General features: G+C 36.2%; 1 protein-coding gene across 2 annotated transcripts in view; it reads left to right on the forward strand.

Moving 5' to 3' along the window:
* fam204a (family with sequence similarity 204 member A) overlaps positions 1–20,181 on the forward strand; it is a 37,629-nt gene that overhangs the window by 16,195 nt on the left and 1,253 nt on the right. For both annotated transcript variants that reach the window (XM_030156434.1, XM_030156435.1), the window contains exon 6: positions 19,978–20,085. In XM_030156434.1, coding sequence (XP_030012294.1) covers positions 19,978–20,079 — 102 coding nt within the window. In that variant the 3' untranslated portion in view covers positions 20,080–20,085. The remainder of the gene's footprint in view (positions 1–19,977; positions 20,086–20,181) is intronic.

A 20,181-nucleotide genomic window follows, 5' to 3' on the forward strand; every position in this document is an offset into this window, starting at 1 on the left:
TCAAAACCGTCTCTGAGGCATTTTGGAAGCAAAGAGACACAATTTACCTAAACTAACCAATGGAATGTAATGATAATTACCACAATATAAAACTATATTCTGGCATTTGTCTTTATTGTTTTGTATCCCAGACTCCTGTTAGAAAAAAAAACACCTGAATTCAACGTGTCCCAATACTTTTGTCCATATAGTGTAGGATACATAGATACTGTAAAGTCTGAGGGATCACATGGCTCGACAGTATGTGTGAGTTATCAGCTGTTTTTAGGAGCTCATTTACTTTGAAATCACTGTGAAATCACTGTCGAATATGAGCCGCTGAATGCAATCAAGTCTCCGGAAAGAAACACCTGAATTCAACGTGTCCCAACACTTTTGTCCATGCAGTGTATGTCATTGTATCCTATAAAAATACAGAAAATGCCCTCGTCATGCTAATCCACATCATGCTATTTCATTCAGTATCATCCTAATGGTTAATAATTATTAGCGCATACTGTAATTTCTTTCTAAAACCGTCAAACTGAGGTCTTTGTGAACAGTCAGGAGCTGTACTCTATATACTTTTCCCAACAAAAGGCTGTCACGCTATGTTAGGGTTTACAGTTCCCCCATAGAACTCATCACAGCTATTAGAGAGGCTTTAGCACTTCAAAACAGAAACGCAATAAAGGTCCCGTCGAGTCCATCCCATGACTTCCAGGAGCTAAAAGAATACGAGGAATAAAAAGATGTGGAGCAGCTCCTAGCCTTAGTCAAACCAGAGGGAAGAGGCAGATCTGCAGATGAAGATGCCTGTACCCGATAGAAGACACTGACCTCGTATTATTGGGGCTCTTGAACAATAACGTGCAATATATGAAGGATGTGTGAGTGAGAGAGAGTCTAGAGTTTCCAGTCTGCTGTATTTGATTGTTTTTACATTGTGTGCTTTTATATTGATTGTTTTTATATTTATATTTATTGCTATTTATTTGTAGCACCTTGGTAAGGGTATCCTGAACCAATTTCGTTGTAACATGGAGTACAATGACAATAAAGCCTATTCTATTCTATTCTATTCTATTCTATTCTATTCTTTTCTTTTCTATTCTCGGTCTATGTCCTCTAATGGGGATGCTTGCAAAGGCTCCAAATAGAAAATGAAAAGCTAGAAACCATACTTTAGTCCAGGGATTATCAAACATGTGGTCTGTGGCCCAAAACCGGCTCAAAAAAAGTGCAATTATATTATGAAAATTTGGGAATAGTGGGAATAGCATGAACAACCTGAAATGTCTTAAGAAAAATAATCACAATTTTAACAATATTCTGCCTCAGTTTATCATTAACACATGTACATTATAACTGACAGATCACAGTGGATCTACAAACACACAAAACATTTACTAACAGGCAGAATATTGGTCAAATTCCACTTATTTCTATTAAGACATTTCAGGTTGTTCGTATTTGTTCAGGTCATTCATATTTTTTGTTACATTTTCATGTAATTTTACTTTTTTTTGCACAAAAACAAAGAGAAAATTTTTGGGTTGTCATTATTTACAGGTTATTATGATAATATTTAAGTGGTCTGACCCACTTCAGATTGAACTGGTCTGTATATGGAACCTGATTTTAACATCATTAATTGTTAATATCTTCAGTGTAATTTTTGCATTTCACTAATTCATCCCATGGGCCAGATTGGACCCTTTGGTGGGCCGGTTTTGTTTGACACCTGTTCTGTATCATATCCAGGCCACCAGCAGGCGAAGGCAGGGTACACCCTGGATGTCTTGCTGGTTAATCGCAGTGGTGACATATACAGACATCCACACCTCTGGGGGGCGGGGCTTAAATTGACCAGTTAACGTATTAAAGTGCATGTCTTTGGACAGTGGGAGGAAGCTGGAGTAGCCACAGAACTGTGATAAAAAAACATCATACACTTACCTGAAATGACAAAAGCTCTGGTTTGCTTCTCCTTGCTTGTAAAAAATTTAATTTTGTGGCATTTTTGTCTCTATAAGGAACAATGAGAGGAACATGCGCTGGGAATTGAACCCATGATTCTGCGATAAGGCCATAGACCAGAGCTGTCAAACTCATTTTAGTTCAGGTTCCACATTCAACTCAAACAGGCCGGACCAGTAAAATAATACCATAAAAACCTATAAATAATGTCAACTCTATGTGTTGTGTTTTGTGTTTTGTAAGTATTGGTAAAACTGCACTTATTTTTTTGCAGACATTTCAGGGTTTTTTTAGGTTATTCACATCTTATTCGTTCGGATAGTTTATAAAATGTAAATATTGTCATAATTTAATGTTATTTTTTTGCACTGATATAAAGAGAAACATTTGGAGTTGTCATCATGTATAGGTTATTATGCTTTTATTTTACTGGTCTGACCCACTGGAGATCAAATTGGGCTGAATGTGGAACCTGAAAGGAATGGGTTTGGCACCCCTGTTATAGAGGATTATGCAATATTATAGATGTTTTTTATCATCACAGGATGCATATAATGACGTTGAGATGTTTCATTGAGTTCATATAAAAAAAACGTGCTCTGATCCATCATTATTTTATCATGGACAGTGTTGTGCAAGTTACTTCCAAACTGTAATCCATTACAGATTACTTGTTACTGTTATTTAAATGTAATTCATTACCTTACAATATTACTGTCTTAGAATTGTAATGAGTTACATGACTCCTGTATTACTTTTGACTTGCATACAAAGTCTTGTCATAAATAGCGCATGTCTCCTGCCCCCATATCCAAGAGATAGGAGAGCCTTGGGACACATAAATTTGCGCCTTGAAGTACATATGGAGGGATAGCTCAGTAAGTAATGTGATGGTTTACAACAGTGGTTCCCAGCCTTTTTTGGCTCGTGACCTCAATTTAACATCACAAATCTCTGATGACCCCAGACATTCAAAATGGAGACTTTTTTGTTGCTAAAATTAATTTGTTTTTGATCATGTAATACTTTGCTGTACTATGTTGCAAATAAATGTTAATTTTAGATGACATTTTGGCTATATAATGTGTAATATGCACACATATACTCTGCTCGGTTCAGTTTTCTGACTGCAACTGTGTCTGGGCAGGTTGAAACGTAGTAACGAACACAGTCACATGATCGAGCCAGTCAAGATATGCCCTCTCAGATATTATATCCTGCATTTTATTTGAACTTGATTTTTATCAGGAAAAGTGTGTGGTGTTTTAATTATAATGAAATATATACTGAATCATTAAAAAATGTTATTTATTAGTAATTTTTTTTTAAAAAACACTGGTCTATGGTGTTCAAATCCCTGCAGGAACGCTTGCATTTTTTTCAACATTTTTCATGTTCAAACAGGGGGCGGAGCCAAGGACGACACTAGATAAATCCACAATCGATAAAGAATTCTAACTAGTCATAGAAACATGAGCTTACCTTGTCATTGCTGATCACAGGGGTCATGTTAACTAGCTTCTGTAAAGCAGCTTTAGGGTTAGTAATGAGCATACGTCCATGTGGACAGTGGACTGTCTTCTGCCGTCTTCACCCATCGGCTGAACACCAACAGGAAATAGAACTGTACAGATGCACTTTTGATTCCTTAAGAAAGTCTTGGTGTTTTTGTTTTTTTCTTTCATTTGAGCAATTAAAGTATGGGCGAAAAGTGTGTTGTAATGCAAACACTATTGAACTTGTACCGAGTAAAATCATCACCACCATCATCATCATCTGAACCCACTTTTATCCTCACTAAGGTCACGGGGGTTGTTGGAGCCTATCTCAGCTACTTATGGCCAAAAGGGTGGGGGGTATACACCGTGGACGAGTCGCCAGTTCATCACAGGGTTGGCATATAGCACAGGTGTCAAATATGTGGCCCGGGGGCCAAGTCCGGCCTGCCAAAGGGTCCAGTCCGGCCCTTGGGATGAATTTTTGAAATGCAAAAATTACACTAAAATATTATCAATCCTTTTAGTTCAGGTTCCACATTCAGACCAATTCAATCTCCAGTGGGCAGGACCAGTAAAATACTATCATAATAACATACAAAAAATGACAACTTTGAATGTTTCTCTTTGTAAATGTAAATATGTTCATGTATTTACACTAAAACAAAGTATAATTTTGCAAAAAATGTGAATAACCTGAAATGTCTTAAGAGAAGCAAGTACAATTTTAACAATATTCTGCCTGTTACTCAATGTTTTGTGTGTTTGTAGATCCACGGTGATCTGTAAGTTATAATGAACATGTGTAAATGATAAACTGAGACAGAATATTGTTAAAATGACACTTATTTTTTCAGTTTGTTCATGTTATTCACATCTTTTGAAAGGATTTTTTGTAGATGTAAACCTTTTCATAACATAAATTACCTTTTTTTGCTCTAAAATACAGAGAAAATTTTGGAGTTGACATTATTTATATATTATTATGTTATTATTTTACTGGTTCAGCCCACTGCAGATCAAGTTTGGCTGAATCTGGCCCGTGAACTAAAATGAGATTGACACCTCTGACATATAGCGACAACCAACCAATCCCTCTCACATTCCCACCTATGGGCAATTTAGATTAACTAATTAACCTACTGAGTAAAATATTACTGAAAATTGTTGAGTAATGCCCAAGGTAATTATCATTAACGAAAACTAACGAAATGACGAAAACTAGAATTGAAAAAACATTTTCATTAACTGAAATAAATAAAAATTTTAATTAAAAGAAAAATACAGTAACTAACTGAAACTGTATTGTGTGCTTACAAAACTAACTAAAATGTATACAAATTATGGATAAAATTCCCTTAGTTTTTATCTTTGTCAACGTCAGATTGATTTGAAATGGATTTATTTCATTTGAATTTTAGCTAGTGGCACCATACGACACTTCACGGTCCGTCATTTCTCGTCACTTGTCGTTTCCAGTCGTCTTCTGGTCCCCACTCTACCTGGAAACATGGAGACTAAAGTTGGGAGAAAGCAGCAGAGTCCTGTCTGGGATTTATTTGAATATGACGGCAGAGAGATGAAAAAATAAAACCAAACTCAAACTAAGCATTTAGAAGAAAACGCAAACTAATAAACAATAGCAAACCTACTCCAAAAAACTAATTAAAACTAACTGAATTAACCCTCCGGTATCCCGTCCAGCTAGGCCCTTACTAAGCACTAAGTGTGCCATTTTGGCACACTTGTGGAATGTCAAAAAAAATTTTCATACAGTTTGTTTTTAGTTCTTTTACACTTTTGTCTATTTCATCACCTTGAGCCGTAAATAAAAATACCAAATACTCTATAATTGTCACGTTTTTTAACCCATTAAACGCCGTGTTTGTAATGTAAACAAACCATTTGTTTGGATGCAAAAAACACAAAAGATCATTTTTTTTCAATATACTACATAAAAAGTGGATCACATATTATTTGATTTTTGCAGCCTGGCATATGTCAATGATTAACTCCAACATTGGTTAATTTGCATTATTTTTGGTGCTAGGTCAAATGTTCAAAAATACTAGCATTTGTCACCAAGTGTGCGTAAAATGCACACTTAAAAATCAAACTGTTTAATATTATATATTAATTTATTTTTCTGCTCTAATTTGGTTTTATTTTTGTAAATCAAGGTCAGCCCTAATCATACATATCAAATGGAAGAAATAGTGCGTTTTAGGCACACTTGGGAGACAGATACTAGTCTGGTAATTTTCTTTTGTTTACAATGTGCACATTTTAGTTGGTGGCCAGAATTTTAAAGATCATGCAAAAATGAACAACTTTTGAATTCTAACCTTATTTAAATTGTGAAAAATAATGTGAAGTTTTTTAACACGAAGTGCAAAGTGTGCCTAAAAGGCACACCTGGATACCGGAGGGTTAAAGAAAAAAAAGTCAAAACTTAATAAAACTAAACTATAATGAAAAATCCAACACTATTATAACCTTGGTAATGCCTTACACTGGTTACAGCAAAGAGTAATCCGTTACTGTAATGGATTACTTTTGTAACTCACTACTTCCAACACTGATCATATCTGAGTTTTTACTGTCTCTGGAAACTCTGCCCCCCCCCCCACCCCCCATCCCAACACTAATATTTACCCTCCTGTGAAATTCTCTCCTTTTCCATATGAATATGTATTAACTGGAGCCACTTATTGTGGTTGTAGCGTTTGAACATGTGGATAGTTATAATATCCCCCATTATGTTCCAGCTCACATTTCAATAGAGGCGGCGGCTGAAAGGAAAGCCCCGCTGTCCTTGAAATCTACCCTTTGGAAAGCCTCGCTTAAACGCTGTGAAACAAAGGTGGCGCGGCATTTTGTCGGAGGAGACATGGTGGCTTAGTTGAAACAAAGAGCTGAACTAAGAGCGTTTCATGATATTTATGTTATTAAACACCTTTCCCCCCCCTCCTCCTGCTCCTCCTCCTTCTTCTTCCCGCCACCTTTTTTCCCGCAGTCGCCCTGTGTTTGTAATCAAAAAAAAAAATTAATGAGCAGTGTCTTTTTTTTTTTTTTTGTGGAAACTGGGCTTTATCAGATCCTGACTTTCCCCGCCCCGCATCTGACTCGGAGGCTGGCGGTGTCTTCCCCTTCGAGCCCCGCGGGCCACGGCGAGGAGAGTTTAGGGAAACTCTGCTCTTTGTTCATTTTTCCTTCAGCATAAGCAATTTATCACAGAATGAACTTTTATTGTATCTGTGGATGACTCACATTAAATTTTCGCCCATTAATTTTGCAATGGATTTTGAAATGGGTACTAAGCTTTTATCAAATGCCTGGGAATCTCATTTGGATTATTGTATTTCATTAATTACTTGATAGACAAAGCATACTTTTCAATGTAGATTTGTGTGCTGTTTAATTAATTAGCATGTTTTCTCTTTTAATTAAAGCCATTTTTTTTTTTACATTTAAGCCCACAGCAAAACACATATATAATTTGTTTGTAATTAGGCCTTAATTGGTGGTAGTGGAAGCTTAGCACCCTCGGTTTCTTTTTTCATGATTGCCATTTTATTGCCAGTCACTCATTAATTAAACTGTTTTTTCTAATTAGCTTATAAAACTGTTGATGGCATATTATTGTAAGTGTGAGTTCAAAGCTCGCTAATAAGCCTACCCTACTCAGAAGAGGCGAGATAATGGAATGTGCACAAAGCGGGCGAACTTTAGAGATTTTTTTTTTTCCGTCTACTCCCTAAAGATGACATGTCATGTATATCTAGCATCAGATTACTGGGAGTGAAAATGGAGACATGGCTGCTTTACTCTGCCTTCCCTGGAGTGGCTTCCCTTTTTGCTCGCCATGTAATTCTGTTTGTCAAAGTGGAGGAAAGATTACAAAAAGCTCTTGTGAGGCTGCCCCGTGGAAGACTGATAAAGTTGTGTTGGGATATAACGGCATGGAAACGGAATATTTGGACTGAAGGTGGATCTAAATTTAGGTGTGGAAAGAAGATGAGGACGCCGACCTGTAAAATGACGACGGACAATGAACTCAAGAACAAACGGCCTTCATCAATGAACTACACGGACAAAAGTATGTGGACACGTTGAATTCAGGTGTTTCTTTTCTAACAGGGGTCTGGGATACAAGCAATAACAATAATAATAATAATAATAATAATAATAATAATAATATAGTTTTATGTTGGGATCAATATCATTGCATAAGGAAATATTGATATTTATTAACTATAGGGATAAAAATATTGGGACTCATCATGTCTACAACTGTAAGATGTCCTGTTCATGATGATTTGACATAAAAACATCAGTATTTCCTTGAAGTTTAATGGGAGATGTGAAGAAAGTAGATGGTTAGTTGTGGTAGAAAATTATTATTTATAGTCAGAGCATGAAAAATATGTTAGAAATTTAGAGGTAGAACATTTAAAATCATAGTCATAGATTTAAAAAAAAAAAAAATTGTTGGGAGAAGTAAAAACCATCTTTTGGAAGCAAAAAAAAAAAAAAAAAATTAAACCAAACTAACCAATGCAGTGATATTTATCCCAAGATAAAACTATCTTATGACATTAGTCATTATTGTTTTGTATACCGGACCCCTGTTAGAAAAGAAACACCTGTGTCCACATACTTTTGTCCATATAGTGTAGCTCTCTCTATACAGATAGAACTGATAAAAAACATGTTCACGACAGGTTTATAATAACATGCAAACAGGTTGTATTTTGCATTTTTGTTGGACATTTTCTCCGAAGGAAAGATATACACAGGAAATTTACCTGAGTAAAATTTACTCAAATTGAAGAAAATTTTACTCTACCCAGATAACATGTGGTCCCTCTCTAAAATGAGAGGGACCAAACTGAATATAGAGCTAAATTCATTCTTTTTGAGGAAAATACTTTTGACTGAAAATGTTCAGTAATTTTTCGTGTGTAGATTTTTCATGATTTTCAAAAACTCAGTCAATCCAATACATTTGATATTCTTCTCAGGTTTATAGTGATGATTGTGGTTGATGGTGATTGCTTGGTTAATTTGGCAGATATTTGTACACCGGACACCCCTCCTGACACAACACTCTCCACTTGGACTCTGGACCTGTACTAAAAAACAGTATTAGAACAAGGACTAGGTCTAAAACTGGAACCACTAGCTGGATTGAGAGAGTCCAGATGGTGATGGTGAAGGATGATGAAGATGAAGAAACCAGGCAGGAGGCAAAGAGGATCATGGTCCACAACATGCCTGCTTAAATTGGTTTATTTAATTTGTTTTTTTTTTTTAATTTGGAGTTGTCATTATTTGTAGGTTATAATTACAGCTGCACAATATATTGTTTGAGCATCATCATCATGATGTACGTGTGCACAATAGTCCCATCGCAGGTCCTTCAACGTAGGAGGCAAATGAACTCAATGTGTTCTAATCTAATTTCAAGGGTACGTGACGCACATTGCACACAGCCATCCACCAATCACAAATGTTCTTTATCAGTTTGGAGTGAGTCACTGGTAACAACATGAAAAATGAGCAACTAGCAAGAGAAAATCACCAGAAATGAAGACTTGGTGCCAAAAAGAAAAGCAACATAAGTTTTCTGGAATTATTTCAGTTACAAGAAGGATGACACTGAAACATGTGTTCTGTGTCAACAGTGCTTTGCAATTGTTGCCACAACGAGGAAACACAACTAATTTGTTTGACCATTTACGTCGGCACCAGTCAGCTCTTATATCTTCCTGAGTATTTTTACCTCCTCCAGGAGGTATTGGGATCACTTTGCTTTGTGTGTTTGTTTGTGTGTTTGTTTGTTAGCAACTTTATGGGAAAACTCTTCCACCCATCTTTACCAAATTATACCCACAGATAGGCCTAGGCCCTGGGACCAACCCATTAAATTTTGGGCCAAGTAGGCCAAAGTTCAAGGTCACAGCAAGGTCACAAAATCTACAATTTTCCTATCTGTCATCACTGAGCAATTTTCAAAAATTCATAAAAAATTCAAAACAACTCCAATTAGCCTCCAATTGGATCCACCTGTAGCTTAGAACAATATCTTGTATCTGGCACAAAATTGTCCGCATCCACTGTGGAATGTGGACTCTGTGGACATTTACATTTAACATTGAATATCCCATTGACCACACATTTTTCATTAGAACTCAACAAATATTGATTGGAATTGAATCTAATTGGACAGACACATGACTGGTACCAAGCTTCAACTTTTTCTGCTGTATGGAACAACCTGGAAACTGTTGAATTTAAACAGAAATAGTCGGTCCACGCATGCACACTGTTCGGGGTGCTTGGCGGAGGTTTGCGTTCTCTGAACACTAGTTTCGTATTGTAATATTTATCGCAGGGTTAAAAAAAATCGCAGTGTCAGTTTTTTCCAATATCATGCTGTCCTAGTTATAATAATAGTATTTTACTGGTCTGACCCTCTTCAGATCACATTGTTCTGTATGAGGAACCTGAAAATAATTCCAATGTCATTGATTGTTAATATCTTCAGTGTTAGTTTTGCATTTCACAGGTTCATCCCATGGGCCTGATTGGACCCTTTAGTGGGCCGGTTTTGGCCCATAGGCCGTATGTTGGACACCCCTGTTTTACAGCATTTAGTAGGTGTTTACAGAGGGTTCGTTTTGCTGTAGTTAAAATGATGTCGATATAAGTAGATAGATTATTGATCAGTGTCGTAGCAGTAAAAAGCAACATATGACTATCCAACCAGTTTCACATGGACTCCAGCTGTGAGTGAGTGAACCGGCTTTAGTTCCACTGTAGACGTGGGCTTTGTGGTTAGTATTTCCTGTCTGTCTGCACTAGTTGTAGAGATAGAACAGCTGATCTTTTACAAACCAGTGGTATCGACAGACGTTGGTGCAGATAGTGGTGATAGATACTGATAAAAATGACTCCTGTCCAGATTCAGTACTGTTAGTTTAATGTTGAATTCCACACCAATATTCAGATTTATTAATGTTTTTATTACTTTGACTTAGAGGTCAGGTCATGGGAACACGCACATCTATGAGAAAAAGTTTCTCTTATCCTATTCTGACCAGGGCTGTAAGAAAATATCGGTTCCGCAATATATCACAATATTTCACTTCATGATACTGTATCGATATTAAAAAGTACTGTATCGATATTTTTAAGTATTTATTCAAATGCAGACATGGCGGAGATTCATTTTTGTTTTTTGTTTGTCTTTTTTGTTTATCATGCTCTTGTATTTCTATATTCACATGGGTATTTTGCTCAGTTGTTTGTATACTACAAAAGTAGTATTGTGGTACTGCAGGTCATACATGTAGAATCCTAAAAGCACTAAAAGCACTTTTTACCGTCTGAAAGACGTAAATGTTAGGTTTTTTTATTGGGAATGCACAAAAATAATGTTCTGATGTTGGATGATTCAGGGACGGAACACTATGTATTCTTTTCACAATAGAATACAAACATTTAAGCAGGATTTTAAACTGTAATGTATGTAAAACATTATTTATTAATTTCTTTGTTTGATTTTTGTTCTGGTAAAGCTACATGTTAAAAGTTTATATAGCCAAATGCTGCACTACAAGCTTTTCCAGGAAATAATCTTTTAAAAAAAGAAACGAAACAAAAAATATCGCCTTGTTAACAGTATCGTGATATATTGCGATATATCGTATTGTGATCAGAGTATTGTGATTTGTATCGTATTGCCAAATTCTTGCCAATACACACCCCTAATTCTGTATGTGTTTGTTTGTTAGCTTATTACTGTCATGTAGAATAAATGCTTGTATTAACCCTTGTATGGTATTTGGGTCTGTGGGACCATTTTCACTTTTCATTAAAAGAAAAATGATGAGTAATTATTTTTTTATGATTGTTTTTCCTCTCATATCTTGATTATATTTTATGTTATTAAAAAAACAAACTAAATAAACGAGTAGCACTTTAACTCATAATTGTGATCTAGCAAAGGCAAAAGGCCAATATTAAACATAAGTGCTTTTTATGTTGGTTGTAATTGGAATGAAGTAAACATTTGTGGAGTATTTTAACATAAAATTGTTTGATTATGTTGAATTAAAAACCCACAAATGCAGCGGGTCCACCACGTCCACAAACACTGGCTGAATAACAAAAATTTGAACACCACACAAGGGTTAAAAATATTTGACTTCTTTTCTAAACATGTTCGTCCTTACGTCATAATAAGATCAAGAATTGAAACTGAGTCACTTTGAATTTGTTTCCATATGTCCAAAAGTTTCCAATATATTTTCCTAAATTTTGACATCAGTGTAGTTTAACATGTTATCTAACGCATCATCTGCAAATTTAACCTATTAAAACCCACTGCTACTTTTGTGACGCTTCCAAAATGTGTTTTTCTCTATATTTAACCTTTCTTAAGTCATTTATCAACATTTATTATAATATTATCCTGTGTATTTTGTGGGTTTTCAGTGTAAATCCAGTATTTTCCAACATTTAATTCACTGATCGTGTAGATGTTCATTAAAACTCAGGTTAAAGTTGAGGGTAATTATATTAGAAACAGAAAAAAAGGGACATTTTCAGCAAAGATATCAATAACTGAACATAAACCAAGTGTCTCCATCTACTGTCATTGATCCAGCTCTATGGGTTTTACTGGTGAACCAATGTTGTAAAAGATGACGGTGTTTCCATGGTTACTACGGAGCCTCTGAACGTCCAAATGGGTCATATCTGATGACCATGAAAAGGTGACTAACTGTATTTTACACCAATTATTTACATGTATTGTGTAGGATTAGTGGATCAGAAATTATTAAATATTTTAGATCAGTAGATGGGTTTGGTCACCAGTGGAGCTTTGGGTCTTTATGGGTTGAGTGAATTTCCAGTGGGAACCACATGTTAAGCACTTTGAAATGATTCTGTTGGTCAGTCTTCATGTTGGCCTGGCGATTTTAGAAATATTTAACCAATGAAAAGTGTTGAAAACGGCTTGTAACTACATCTCTTACCTCCATTCTTTTATTTAAAATATACATTATTTTTCCATTTTCGTGAAAAATAAGCATTTTGGACATAAGAGGTTTCTTCCTGACAGCACCAATATGAAATGTGTTCTAGGTTTGAGATTATACATATTTGTAATTTGCAGACAGAATGGCAGAAGTTTTTGCAGTGTTGTTTTTTTTTTTTTGCACTATTTTTAGTCAGATTCTGTTTGTTTCTACCCAAATTGGTGTGTTGAAGGAGAGATTTACAGAATGACATGACTCCAAATTCCCAGTAAAGGTTATATTTAACCTTGAAGATGCGTATTTATACAAAAACGGATGTTGCGTCTTACTTAAGATCCTTAAATTCAGCTTCTTTTTGTCCACTCGAGCCTATTATTTTTAACATAGACTCACTGAAAAACCCTTCAGTTCTCGTTCTTTTTCAAGCGACATGGGTGGCATCGACTGAACTCTTGATCCTTTGACCTTCTCAATGTTGCTGCAACGCTGAGGCTTTGCAGCCAGAAACACATTTTTCTTTCGCCTCCGCCTCAGTCCTAAGAAATTATGCTGAAATAACATGTGAGCTGCCTAATCTGATATTCATTCCTTTCTTATATAGCCCTGCTTTCCAAAGTTGACTAAGGCCACATTATTTAGGCATTAAGGTAGTGTGATAAGGGAATTAGGCTGGTCATTAATCGTTTACACGTCAAATGCAGCAGAGCAGCTCGGGGAGGTGATTTAGCGAGGCAAAGCCATATAGCCCTTGTTAATCCACCTCTCACACGTTTTAATTGGAAGAGGCTTCCTGGATAGGAAATTTATGAATGGGTTTAAGGCCATTTCTTCCTTAAAGCCATCATTTATTTCATATTGTTAATAGGAGCTTTAACACTTTATCCACATGGAGACGTATTTTTCTCATCTTTCATTCAGCTATTGTCCTTTTGCACTTACTGTTTAATTGCCACAGTGTTTTTTTTTGTGAATTCTATGCTGCTTCTTAAAGACTTCCTGCTGCTTTCATTTATCAAACACCTTCGAAATGATGCAATAGAAAAACCGAGTGTGGAAGTGCTAATAACATAGGCCGGTTTGTGTTGTCTGGGGCTTACACAGGAGCTTTGTTTTCTGTTTTTTCGCGTCGAGGCCCCGTGTTTGGGGGGTCCACTTGAATCTCCATGACGACCCAAACATGAATGAACAGAAAACGGTACTATTGACTTAACCCTCCTAGTGGCCTTAAGCTGCTGCTGCTGCTGCAGTGCCAGCATTGTGCTCCATGAATTTTTTTGCCTTCAAATCTTCCAAAGGTCAGAGCATTAATCCTGTGAATAAACCTTGTTTTAACAGGACTGTCCACAGGCCACACAAGAGAGAGAGAGAGGCGATGCACAGAGACACAGTGTGATGGACACTTAATAGTATATTAGTGTGTGGTGTAGTGGGAAGCATTGCCTTTTAGGAGCGACATAAACAAAGAAGGCAGGAGGTTTCCTGTCTCCTGCCTTTATTCCAGCTTTGTACTTTCATTCTCGCTGCACATTCTTATTTTTCAGCAGCCTCTGATGTGAAAGGATTTGGCACGCAAGGGGAGGGGGAAAAATCCTGAAAAGTGGATCAAAAAAGTAAATGAAAAATAATGTCATATTACTGAAAATATGAGAGGCTAATTTGTGCCGACTTTTTGCTAATTTTGTTCTCGCCACAGAAAGAGGAGCCGTCACCTGCTCGGCGCCACAGCGCTGACAGTGCCAGTGATCCATGAAATAAGCTGCCGCTGGCTTTGTTCAGATAAGAATGAACAAATCTGCACAATGTACTGCTCTCGGAATCTCATTTTCATACTTGCATGCAGGCTAAAAGAAATAAGCTGTTTGCAGGCTTGATTAATCAGACTTTTGAGGGTTTTTTTGTCTCTTTGATCTGTTCTGTCTCCTAGGTAACTTGGTTGACATTAATGTTGAGCCCCAGTAAAGACAATCAGGGGATTGGAGACAAAACTGATAAAAAAAAAGAAAAAAAAAAAAAAAAGAGGAAGAAAAAAAATTAAAGACCTTTAATGCTTTAAATATAGTAAAGGCTCTGCTCTGAATGTAAAAGAGGGGAAGTGATGAGCAGGGAACTGGTTTTAATTTTGCTTTTGGAATGTTTGGGAAGGCATGTTTTTCAGCCCTTTGCATTTCCGACACCCCCTCAGAGGAGAGCAGGTTAATGTGGGTAATCCTCACAATGGAAAAAAAAAAAAGAAAATCTCTGTCTGTAAATCTCCAAATGAGCCCTTTTAGCATCACGCAGTTTCATTTGATTTGCCGCCGTAATGAGACATTTCCACCAATGGCTGTATTTTCACAGAGCAGCAGCTCTACGCAGATTTGTCAACAATTTAATAAACATCTGATTTATAATCTGGACGTGCATCGCAGCCACTCGGAAGCGTTTAGCACCTACACCTCTTCAACGAGGAGCAGGAAAAGCCCCGGCGTGCTGTTATCTGCTCGCAAATCTGCAGCAAACGTAGCAGCAATCACCCGTTCTGACTCGGTAGAAAACATGATGTGAGGAATTTAAAACCTATAAAATGGCAAAGAACTGGAGAGCTGTCATAGTATGTACGCTTCAGGTTATGCAGACGCTTTCACAAATCTTCCAGTGACTGTATAGATGAATGCCTTGAGGGCCCAGCCGGAGCCCAGTACTTGCAGCCAGCCGAAGCCCTTATCTTAAATCCAAGCAAAGTACCATTAATCTTTTTGAAAGACCTTTATGGCTTTTAATGTATCCCAAATTAGAACATTTTACACCCTTGGTTCCTGAAATATGGTGATAAAAGCCTTTAGAGTTTAATTTTTCCTGCCTGCTCGCTCTGACCTGCTTAATCCCAGCATGCATTAGGAGATATTTTAGTTTCAGTCTTTCTAATAAAGTTTATCCCACTTAATTATAATTGAAACATTTTTTTTCTAGCAGGTCTTTTTTTTTTTTTCGAGTGGCACAGTGGTGGCACATTTCTTCATTACCTTAAGACTTTCTTCCCCCCTGATTGTACTCGGAATATTACAGAGAATTACCCAAAGGTTTGGTGAAATTGTTCCAAGTTGTTTATCAAAGTTTGCCTTTGCTTGAATAATAAACCTATCTCAGGAGTGACAGAGGAGGCAGGATTTTTCCCTTTGTTTCCTGTGCGTCTGTGTGACTGGGGTTATTGGGATTATTCTGCTTCACAATACACACATGTCTTCACTGGGATTTGAATGTTTGCCTCTTGCAGTCACGGTCATTCTCTTCACTTCTGATTTCAGGCGCCGCCTGCAGTATTACAAACACAGAAGTCTCTTTTACCCTGGTGATGAGAGGAAAAATGCCACTGCAATGTGTTTTTTTTCCCCTTCAAATATATATAAATATATAGGGAGGGAAATTGCAGAAAGCTGAACATTGTTACTCATTCTTCCCTCCTTATTTCATTTGCACATTAAACAAGAAAAAAAGAAGTAATCAAAAGGAAACAATGTGCAGGAGACACTAAAAGCCAGGAGCTTAAAAATGTAAAAACACCTCAAACAAAAGGCGCAATAGATTAGAATAATTTTAATAAAACATTGCCCCAGTAATTTATGGAGCTGTGGGGCACGCCACACACACTGAAACAAAAATACACGTACATTTTCCAACTGTATATATGTTTATTTTTGTAACTTCCCAACGTGTCGAGTGTCATTGTGATCATCATCAACAGCTGGATTTTTACATCGAAACTTATTTATTAATGGTTTATTTGATATGTGGAAGAGAACGGCAAACAGAATGGAAATATTGCAGAAAATGTAAAATATTAAGTGTGAGCTGAAAACAGTTTGAGATGAAAATAGCAAAATAAAACTGGATATCAATAATAAGCATTTAGAACATATAAGTACATGGTTGTAGCTGAATCGTTGACGTTTTACTAATGATAAGAGTAATTTTGTAAGGTTCACATTGTTTATTTTATGAGCATATTCTGTATTTAGATGATGTCAATTTAGTCTTTAGTAGATTTTAACTGCAGACACAATAATGATGGTTTGGAGCAGGAAAAAGCTGATGTATTGTATGACGTTAAACCCAAAAAGAGTGATTGAAAATGTTGTTGTAACCATGTTTATAACATTCTGTTGCGATAACAGTTGAAATAAGTCAAAGTAATAAATACATAAAGCAATAACTGAAACTAAACGTGGAACTAAATGTCAAACTTGCCTTTTATACAATTATTCTCCCAAGTCCAACACTAAACATGGTCTCATACTGATATAAAACATCCTACTGTCACTGACTATGTTAGGTTGAACTTTTTGTCTTTGGTTCTACACAAATAAACACCATAGACATAAAAGACAGGAACATAATTTACAACAAAATCTGAATTAACAATAAAAAGGACAATAAAAAGTGCAATTAATCAAGTGCATTTAACACCTACAAATCATTTCATGTACATATTTTTTACATAATACTGTGATGTCTGAAACGTCTTCTTATAATCATCCTTATATGTCTACTAAGTAACACTGTTGAGAATTACCTACAAAACCTGTTTCCAGAGCGTCATCAGTAAATATTTCCCCCTTTAAGAGATGCATGAAAACCCACTTTAACTCTTCTGTGTGACTGGATATTTAACGTACTTTCAGATTTACTGCTGTGTTTGGTTTATTGTCTATACCAGCCATGCTTCTGTTGGAATGTTAATATAATAACCCACTCATATGTGTGTTTATGTGGGTGTACAATGTGGGCTATTGGAAAAAAAACTGTAGTGGAAGCAGGAGACTGGATTAATTAGAATTAGAATAAATGTATTTGTCATATGCACAGAGAACCACACGGTTACATTGTACAATAAAATTCTTACTTTGTAGCTACCCCTTCGCCGAGCATATACCGTCTAAGCAAAACAACTATAACGATTTAACTTTAAATAAGGAGCCTATATAAATATAACTAAGCATATCTAACAAACTGTAACAAGTCTAAAAAAAATCGAAAAAGGGAGTCTAGATAAATATAAATAAGCATATCTAAAGAACTAAGCAAACTAACAATTCTAAATGAAAATGAGTAGTCTAACTAAATAAATAATCTGCACCAGTAGCACATTTTATAAACTATTATTATCAGCAGAACATGGCTGTAGATGATAAAGTGGCTAAAATTCAGCATCTCACCTCGAAATACTGACTTTGATGGAAAACAGTCGTTTGAAAGAAAAAAAAAAAAGCTCTAAAATCACCTAAATTTTACACTGTTTTTTCCTATTAACTTAAAGACTTATCGATTAAAGACACTGAGACCAATATGTTCCTTTATTTAGCTATTTAATACTTCAATATCAACAATTATTCACTTTATTACACCGATCGACACTGGTAATTTCCATCAAAGTTAATCTTTGATATTGGGTGATTTATCGGTTATCACTTTTTCCTGCTCATATTATATCAGCCTTTAAAAACTGTCCACTGTCAGTCGACCTCTGATGGAAGCTAATGTGGATCCATATTAATAAATAAAGTAAATAAACACTAGATACAGTCATGGAAAAAATGATTAGACCATCAAAAGTCATCAAAAACAATGGTTATGCAATCAAGTACTAACTCCTGTGTGTATCATGTGACTAAAACAGACAAAAAAAACATGGAATGTCTAAAGCCAATGGTTTTTGTCATAGCTACTGATGTAAGAACTGAAGTGGTTTTGGTTATGATCAAGAAAACATGGAAAACGGATAGATATCAGCTCTGAAATTAAACTACTATGAGCTATTGTTGTTGTTATCATTATATTTGTCCAAACAATGTACCTTTAGTTGGACCAGGCATTAAAATGAACAAGAACAAGGTGGTCTAATACTTTTTCCAATGACTGTATATGAAGACCCACAAGCCAGAGTTCTTCTTTTCCATTAACACCTTCTTATTCCTGAAATACTATCATAACAGTATGTCCTAATGCAGTGGTTTCAACCTTTTTTGGCTCATGACCCCATTTTTACATCACAAATTTCCGGCGACCCCAGACATTCAAAACGCAAGACTTTTTTTTTTTTTGCTAAAATTAATTTGTTTATGATCATGTAATAGTTTGCTATATTATGCTGCAAATAAATGTTAATTTTAGACCACATTTAGTCTATATAATGTATATTATTATGGACTGAGGCAGTAAAGCCAGGTGTAGATTACTGCACAAAGTGAGAATTTGATTTTCCTTGGTCAGGATATGTACAGTCAGTCCAGCTTGGATTTACAAGGCTGACAATTAATACTGAACAAACAAGAACTGAAACTATGAATTATGAAAGAGCTGCAGCATCTGAAACTGACCACAATGAACATTTGACAGATAAACAGAACCACAGTGCTGCAGTTTCAGACTCAGTTTGTCATGTCTTTTATGGATTGGGATTGTCTGTCAACTCACCATACATTTTTTATTAGTAAGCTGTTTTGTTTTTTTTTGTTTTTTTTTTATTTTTATCAATTACTAGAAATTTCAGGCGACCCCATCTGAATTCCAGGTGACCTCACATGGGGTCCTGACCCCAAGGTTGAAAAACACTGTCCTAATGTGGGTAATTTAACTCCAGTTCCATGCATTTGGTTGTATATTATGCTGCCGTTTCCATCTGACAGTAGTCGCTTTTCCATTGACCCTTAAATTGTGCAACTATAACTTACGCATAAAAATTTACATAATGGAAAAACGACAATTTCGCCAGAAATCTCGTTTTTCGATTAAGTTTTTGCGCTGGCAAGAGGTGATTTTCGGGCATTGCGGAAATGGTATATCACACAAAACTGCAATGGAAAGACCTTTTTTTGCAACTGGAGTCAGGCGAGGTTAGAAAAACTGGATGTTGACGGACGTTACAACAAGTAAAGAAGAAGAAACATGTGGGTATGTGTGGACGCAAAGAAACCCAATCATTATTTAATTTAGTACGAGATAGAAGAGTAATTATAATAATAATGAATATATCTGTAAGTCACACCATATTTACATTCGTTGCCATGTTTATGGAATGACTTCTTGTGTCATCTCGCGATAATAAATAAACAAATCATCGCATTTGTGATTTAATGGAAAAACCAACATTACACACTGTTTTTTCAACATGTAGTAAATATCGCTAAAGTTTGCACAGATGTCCGATGGAAAAGCCACTATTGATGTTGATACATTGACTCAACTGTGTAAAATCAGTGTATGCATTTAGTAGATGACATGTGATCGTACAGTCATCTAACTGTTGCTGAATTGTCGGATGGAGCAGCATTAATGTTCTGTACGGCTCCATAAAGGGTTTTCTGTTTCCGAGGCGGCACAGGGAGTCAGAGACACTGACAAGAAGCCACCACGACACATCAGTCAGGAGGCTTTTCTCGCCTCAGACTGATTTCCATTCTCTAATGGGCCTCTCTCCTCTGTCTGCCTCTAAATAGCTGGCTGTGAAAATCGCTCAAGCTGCTGATTGCCGTGACTTCGCGCAACGCAAACAGGAAGAGGAAGCTTTGAGGGCAGCGCAAAAAGGAAGAAGCAAATAGCCTGGGGTACGTCAACGTCCTCTCCGTCCTCATGTTTATGCTCCCAATCGTATCTGCCATGTGTGACACTTTGGGTTCAAGTGCAGTTAAGATAAAGCTACC

The sequence above is a fragment of the Sphaeramia orbicularis genome, chromosome 15, assembly GCF_902148855.1.
Source record: "Sphaeramia orbicularis chromosome 15, fSphaOr1.1, whole genome shotgun sequence".
Taxonomy (NCBI): domain Eukaryota; kingdom Metazoa; phylum Chordata; class Actinopteri; order Kurtiformes; family Apogonidae; genus Sphaeramia; species Sphaeramia orbicularis.